At 39.1% G+C, this 8,427-nt stretch overlaps 1 protein-coding gene across 1 annotated transcript; it reads right to left on the reverse strand.

The window, feature by feature from the left end:
* Window positions 1-823: 823 nt before the first annotated feature.
* Window positions 824-1,453, reverse strand: LOC145821823 (uncharacterized). Its single transcript, XM_082918392.1, has one exon. It carries the CDS (start codon window positions 1,451-1,453, stop codon window positions 824-826), a length of 630 nt encoding a protein of 209 aa, XP_082774518.1.
* Window positions 1,454-8,427: the final 6,974 nt, after the last annotated feature.

Here is an 8,427-nt window from a genome sequence, read left to right on the forward strand (position 1 = left end):
TATGAGCTACCACCTTCTTCCGATGACAGTCGATCACCGCTCGGTGGGTGGACAACCAATCCATGCCCAAGATGATGTCGAAGTCCGACATTTCCATGATACGAAGGTCGCAAGGTAAGTGTAGGTTCGACATCCCTATCTTACAGCCCTTACAGATCGATCCTACCCGAACACATCCTCCCATAGGTGACATTACACTTAAGGCAGTTTCTAAAGGTTCACATACAAGTTCTAATGACTTAGCACAAGCAGAGGATATAAAAGAATGTGACACACTGGTATTAAATAAAACATGCACCCAAGAATTGTATAGTACTAAATTACCCTCAATTACAGACGAGTCCGCTTCTTCCTCTTGCAGGGCAAAGATTCTGCCGGTTGCCTTCTGGTTGCCACTGGTCTTGGTGTTTTGAGTTCCTCCACTCTTCTGGTATTGCTGCCTGGTAGATCCTGTCTTATTTGTCCAAGGCTTCTACCCACTTAACGCCTGGGCATTTGCTCCGGAACCTCCTCCTTGGTATCCAGATGGAGGAAGTTGGGGGCATTCGCCCTTTGTGTGCCCTAATTGTTGGCAATGAAAGCACTGGATTTGTCCCACCTGCCTTTGTTGGTAGCCTTCTCTCTGGATCTGTTGCTGCGGTTACTGTCGTTGATGTTGTGGTTGTGGTCTGGAGTAGGGCTTTGAGGTCACGCTTCCTGTCTGGATCCTCTGAGGTCCAATAGACGCCTGACTCCCTTTTCTCTTGTTCCAAGCCTTTCTGGCGTTGTTCACTTCCCTTTCAGATTCTAATGCCGTTTCCAGCACCTCGGCATATGAAGGGAGTCATTGCGGAAGGACTCTTCCCCTGATTGTAAGGTCCAGTCCCCACTCGAACATCCTTACTTTCTCTTCATCATTTGCTACGTATCTGGTTGCATATCGGGCTAGCTCTTCAAATTTTGTAGCATACTGGGTCACGGTCATATTTCCTTGCTCCAAGTTTTGGAATTCCTTGACTTGTTCTCGACAGATAGTACTTGGGAAATATTTATTTAGAAATAGTTCCCTGAACTGGTTCCATGATAGGCTCGCTACGTCACAAGTGTTCTTGATTAACTCCCACCAATGGTCAGCCTCATCATCCATCTCGAATACTGCCAAAGCTATTCTATCAGCGGCCTCGGTTATGCCCATAGTATCTAGCATTTTCTCTATCTGTCGGAGCCAATTTTCAGTTACCTTCGGGTCTAGTACGCCTGTGAACTTTGGGGGCCTTTGCTTCCGAAACTCAAAAAAGAGTCGAGTCCTCTCATTCTGCCGATTGTTCCTTATTTGCCTTAGTTCCTCCAAAATTTGATGACCTAGGTTATTGGGGATGTCAGCCCCTGCGGGGATGGGTCCGTGTTGATTTCTGGGACGGTTTCGTACATTGTTGCTGGTTTCGGTATAGCCATTAGCTCGCATGTCCACCATTCTGTTCATGGCACGTGGTGAGTTGGTTTCCAGTCTTAGAAAATCTTACTACTTAGATTTGAAATAAAGGTTCAGTGTCCTTAGGGTGCACTAAAGCAAGTAACAGTCAATAACATAGATCAACACATCATTCATATATTATAATAGGCATCATTACAAAAGGGCTCCTATATCGGAGTTACATTCAAAGAGCATCTACGCATTACAAGTTTCAGGCTATCTTATCTAAGGATCCCCGTCAGCGGGTCTTACAAAAGTCTAGTTTTACTATCCCTCAATTTAGTTCTCGTTTCCCGACCAATCAAAGTCTTCTTCTGGGTCTTCATCAACGGAGTCGGTGGCTTGGTTCGGAGAGAGAGGGGTGTACATTGGTGCGGGAGAGTTGTGATCAGATGACACCTCGATAGGGTAGGCTGGGTTTGCTCCTTGCTGCTCTGGTGGATGCTCCATATCCAGTGGTTGATTGTCGCCTGGCACGTGATAACAAGATTCGTGGCTTTCAGCCTGAGTCGGTGCTGCGGCAGTCAAAGCTCGGTGTATCAAGGAGTCCATCCTCTGTTCATCTTGCTCCATTCGGATCGCCTTCTTTGTTACCCGGCTCACAAATTGTAGGCAGCGCCGCACCAGAGACCTTTTATGTGTCCTCGGTCTTGATCATTTCCTCGGCGGTGATTTCATAGCGTCGGTGGCTAAAGTAGGGGCTGATAGACATGGCCCTCCTTCCTTGCGTACGGAAAACACCCCACGAGTTGGTACTGACGCCGCGTCCTGGATAGCCTCCCGATGACATCCTAAGGTGGAAAAGATTTTTATTAGTTAATCTTCTTATAATAGTGTGATAGAATAAAATAAGATAAGGGGTAAGGGCTTCTAGAGTCACGTATAGGGTTGCGAGGGTTAAGGGTTGAACCTAGGCTCTGATACCAAGTTGTAACGCCCCGATTCTACACTATTGGTTGTAGTCAAGCGAGAGTCACTAATGAGTCCTATGGTCAAAATAGCCTCCCCTCTAAGTCCACCTTTCTTAGGTAGTGTACTACCCTTTTGACAGATCTTAAAAGGTATTGACACAAGGTCTCATAAGCAACGATAAGGTTCATACATATACGTAGATTACCAATACATAACAATCACAAAATATATAACTCGAAGGATGGTTCCATTACATTACATTCTAGAAGAAAGCTTAAGTCTCCAAATGAGTCCTTACAAAACATCCAAAAAGAAACTTCTAATTTTTCTAGGATAGCCAAAAGTCTTCGAAAGTTTCAGGCTCGTCGTCTCCAGCTATGAGTTCTGCTTCGTCACCTGGCATGATACGCCGTGAGCTTTGAATGCCTAGAAAACACACACACACCCTACCCGTTTTCCCAGTTCAATACACAATCACCATTATAACATCAAGTAATAAAGCATAATACTCGAATAAATAAATAGAGGGTTAAGTTAGATTGTTAGCAACTAGAAATCCCCCAAAGAGATTTCGTCCTCCCAACCACAAGAATCGGACGCGGATTATTCGGTATGCTCCCTCTTTTGCTGCTTTGTTGCAGAACTAACCTCGGATGCCTACCAATGGTTATGTACCGCGTAGCGCCAACCGCAGGGCCTCAAAAGAGACGGTAAAATAGGGCCTTGCTCGAATCCCTCCTTACACCAAACCACCTAGGGTACGAATACAACCGCTCCGTTCAAGGATTCCGAAAACCACTTACGCAAGACTTTAACTTTCAAATAGGGAACGCATCCCAACAATCCATATATCACATATTCTCATCTTTTCATTACTCAAGTGCTCGAAAACCCAATACCCTTCCAATTAGGTTTCCCGTTGAATTAAATGTTTTAAACCAAGGTGAGTCCAACTTATAAGACAATAATATCCATACAAGCATGCATTCTTAAGATGAGAAAGGTAAATAACATAACCACAACACATATAATATCATGACAAGATATGATCATAAGCTAATAAACAATCTCATGAACTCAAGGGTATAAAGCATCCACACATAACAAAATTTCTAGATTTAGTATCGCATAAAGATTAAAATGGAAGGTCTATTTTAGATCCTTCACTAGACTTGGTCTTCCTATGGTTCGTAGGGAATTTGATCTAGTTTCTAGAACATTTTTTGGAAATGGTATTCCTTTTCCAGATTCTCAGTTATTTAGAAAATATTCCAGCGCTGTCCAGATTCTGTCCAAAACCGTTGACCGTTACGAAACCAATTTTCTTGCAAACCGCTTAATATTTTTCAATGAAACCAATTTTAGTTGAAATCTAACTCCTCAAGGAAGATTTTGACATGAAATAGAGGTCCAGAATAATTTTCTGCATTTTTCTAGAATTTCTGGAAGTGGCCTGCAAAAACAGTTTTTAAGGTACTATGCCTAAAACAAGAAGTTTTATGAGGAAAGGGTTCCACAAAGGGAAAGTTTTCATTTCTTTTGTGAAGAAAACATGCTAACTAGCATATATTTAACTCAAAAAATTTTCTTGAAATAGTACCCTTGGAAAGTTGAGAGATTGGTATAGAAAAAGATGGTTTTGTGCCAAAATGGAGAAAATACAAGAGAGATGGAATCAATACTCAACCCTTAGCATTTTTAACATAAGAACTTAGTAATATCAGTTCAGAAAACATTATTTAGAACCTTTAGAAACATGTATTGAAAAAAGGAAAATGAAAGAGAAGGTTGTGTTTGTGGCTTACCTACTAAGCTTTGCACAAGAAAGCTCTCTCCTTTCTTTCTCTTCTTCTTCTAGACTTCTCTCTCTTGCTCTCCTTCCTCTCTCTAGCCAAATGTGTGTGTGTGGGTGTGGTGTTTGTGTCTTGCCAAGCTAGGGGAGGTTGGTATATATAGGCAATTTTTGATGTAAAAGCCCACTAGTTGAAAATGGATGGAAGGGTTAGGATTTTGCTTGGAGTCTAATGGGATAGGAGCAACTAAAGTGCTAAATCATAGGATTAGGCATTATTTAGTTGATTTTTAGTTGAAAGGTAACTAGTATAGGGAACATCATCCTAGGCCTATGGTACTAGGTTTTGGTTTTCCTGGAATATCATGATAAAAAATCTTGAAAATTGGCTCCTCTCTTCTCCCTAGGGTGGCCGGCCTTGGGGAAGTGTGATGGGGTTATTATTTTATCAATTTTTTTGCTCTAGAACACACTCCTCAAGGTGTATACATATATATATATATATACATGATTGATGGTACTTCAAGGTACAAGGTACAAGTACTAGTTTTTGGGTAAGTTTTGAATTTAAATAAAGAGTGAGGGCTTGGAGTTAAATACATGTAACTTATGTAGAATTAAATTAGGTTAGGAAACCTAATCCAGCTAGGGTAATTCCTGTTTTGATAAAATACAAAATAGTAATGCTAACTGACAAGATTCGAATTAATTCAAGTAATCGAGGGGCTTTAAGAAAATAATCCAATCATTAGGGTTTTTAAAGTGAATACATATTTCAGGGGCTTCACAAGTAAGATGGGTTTCTATTTTGCTAATTTGCCATTCCAAGTTCGTTGCATTGTGATCTAAACCAAACTCACTCCATAGGAGGCATGGGGGTTTAATAATTTCCATTCCATTTCGTGCCACCATCGCTCCTTTACAAGGTGGGCGTTTGATAACTTCCATTCCATTCTGTGCCATGCTCATGCCTTACGAGGCATGAGGGTTAAATTTAGGTTATATTCCAAGGTTTCCAAAATTTTCCAAGTGGTTCGAAATATTTTTCCAAAATTTGCCAAGTGGTTCCCAAGTGTTTGTTTGCCCTAGTCATGCTTTGTATGCCAAGTTTTCCAAGTGTTTATTCGCCCTAATCGGGCTTTGTATGCCAAGTTTTCCAAATGTTTGTTCGCCCTAGATGGGCTTTATATGCCAAGATTTCCAAGTGTTTGTTTGCCCTAGATGGGTTTTATATGCCAATTTTGTAGGTTTTTCAAAAAATTGATTTCCAAGGATTTACATTCTTTAGAATTTGAGTCACCACGTAGGGAACTATGATCATACAACTTTTCCAATGCCAAGTGTAATTTTTGAGAACATTTTCCAATTCCAATAACGACTCATCCGGGGAGAGGTTAAAGGATTCAATTTCCTTACAGATGTGGATAATAATGTTACTTGGGGTAGTTTTTAAAATTGCCTTCCCTTTCATACATTGTACAATATGTGTCGGTATAGTGTGATGATATGTGGCAATTCAAAATAAAATCGATGTGCCTTAAAAGGCATGCCAATGCTTGAGCTTGTGTTTAGGACATGCTTGTGCCTTAGAGGTGGCCTGAGGGGTGTGTGGTTTACAAGTGTGCTAGTATAGGATGTATGTGTGCACACTGGCCTAATCTGCTTACGCACAAGGTTTGTGCAAATGCATAATTGGCCGACGCAGAATGATTCTGGCGTGACTCGAGAGGTTTAAAAAGTGTTTCCAGCCTCATTTCTCATACTCACACCTTCAAAAATTCCTCTTTTTCATTCTTAGCTTCTTCATTTTACTTCTCGATTTTACCTTGTTGCTCCAAAGCTTGGTGTTTCATTTGACTTTTCAAATTCTGTATGTCACGGGCTTCCTTTCTACCGAATGGTTTTCGGTTCCAACTATTTCTTGACTATTCTTAGGTATTTTGCTATATTCTCTGACTTTTTTGACTTTCCATCCATTGTTACGTACTTTCATTATGACGTAGTGACTTTATTCAAACTTTTTGGTGACTTTCAACTATTACCATGAATGCCAAGAGTTTTCTAGGATTTTTTCCGACCATTCTATGAATATTTTTGGATGCACATCACCTTGTCGTGATATCTGTACCATGCCAGCAATAAACACCCATGCACTTGAATTTCTAGCTCTTTTGCTGCACTTTTTCACTATGTTTGCCACCTTTATGCACTATTTCTCATTTTTGGTTATTTTATTGCTTGTGACAGATTTACTTATGGCTTTCGACCCTGCTACATGCCTATGGCCCATGCTCCATGATCGATATGGAGCGATTTTATGAGCTAGAAGCCCTAGTTTCGTGGTGTAATGGCCCAAAAATCAGGAACATCATGAAATATATTAACAAATAAATACATGATGTTTCTAAGGTTATAAGTATATGAAACGTCACTAATGAGTCCTTTGGTCAACAACCAAGTAAGATCACATGAAAGATTAGAGAAGTCAAAATAGCCTCCCTTCTATGTCCAATTTCCTTAGATAGCAAGGCTACCTTCTTGACTAATCTTAACAAGGTATTAACATAAGGTCTACATGAGTTGACGGAATATAAGGATAGGTTACAAAAGATATATATACAATTATATAAGAAAAATAATAATTACAAGAGACATGTCTTAATTACATCAAGAATTTTAACACTTACAATCTCAAATATGGTTACAAAAGGGTCTTAACAAAACTAGTTTCTAATTCTTCTCGGATAGGCATATGTCGTCAAATGCTTAAGCTTTACCTTCGATCGACTAATAGTCTTCAATACTTGGCATGAAATGCTATGAGCTTGGAATGCCCAATAAATGCACACACACCCCGTCCATTTTCCCAGTCCAATACACAATTACAGGTAATGAAGCTTGATATTCAAGTAAACAAGCAAAGGGTTACGAAGTTAGATGTTAGTAATCTAGATATTCCCCAAAGAGATTTCATCCTCCCAATTGCAAGAATTGGACTCGGATTATTTAGTATGCCCCAACTTTTGCTGTTTTGTAGACTTTACCCTGGATGCCTACAACGGTTATGTACGATGTAGCACCAACCGAGGGTTTCGAAACAACCACTTGCGCAAGACTTAACCTTCAATTTGGGAACATGTCCCATCAATCCATACTTGAAATTAACACAGTATCATCCCATCATTATTCAAGTGATCGAAATCCAATACCACCCCAATTAAGTTTCCTGTTGAGTTAGGTGATTTAAGTCAAGGTTAGACCAGACTATCGAAATGACAAATTCAACACAAGTGTAGGCATTTCAAGAGATAAAGGTAAAGAGATACAATCAAAAACATACATAGATGACATACTTAAGATTTAACAAACAATATGGGACACAACCAAGCAACTAAGAGCATGAAACTATTTAAATTACAAATTTCCAGATTTGATTCACTTTGAAGATTAATATCAAAATGGCATTTTAAATTTTTTTTCCCTAAATCGGAATTTTTAGGGTTTGTTGAGAATTTTGTCTAGTTTCAAAATCAATTTACAGAAGTGGAATATCTTTTCTAGATTTTTAGTTGTTAATGAATTACTCTAGGTTTGTCCAGATTCATCCGCTTTTATAAAAATCAGGTTTTCTTGAATAAAACAAATTTTACTTGAAATTTAAAACTTAAAGGAAGGTTTTTATATAAAATTGAGCTCAAAAGGATTTTTCTAGATTTTTTGGAACTGGGCTGAAAATACCGATCATTTGTGCACAAAACTTGAAATAAAAAGATTTGTAAGAAAAAAGGGCAACCGTGGATAATTTTTCACTTCTCTCATGATGAAAAAATGCTAAATAATATATTAGTAGCTCCGATTTTTTATTTGAAGGTGTTCCTTTAAAAATAATGTAAGATATTGGTAGAAATATGCAACTTTACTTCATAGAAAGAGAATACAAGCAAGGTAGCACTCAAAGCTCAACTTCTCCTATTCAAACACAAGAGCTCTATACATAAAAATATGAAAACAATATACTAAGAATATAATGTCATGTATTTAGAAGAGAAAAGAAAGGAATATGTTGTGTTGTGGCTTACTTGATTTCCTAAGGAATGGTTGCGCATGAATTTCTTCTATCTTTCTTTGCCTCACCACCAAAGCTTTCTCTCCTGCTCTTTTTCCCCTCTTAGCCATGGGTGTACATAGGTGGTGTATGAGTGTGTTCTTTGTTCCAAAATCTGAAGGGGAGTGGTGTATTTATATAGTTCAAAAGCCCTCTACAATCCAA

Source organism: Camellia sinensis, chromosome 3 (assembly GCF_055761805.1).
Source record: "Camellia sinensis isolate YWXY chromosome 3, ASM5576180v1, whole genome shotgun sequence".
Lineage (NCBI taxonomy): Eukaryota > Viridiplantae > Streptophyta > Magnoliopsida > Ericales > Theaceae > Camellia > Camellia sinensis.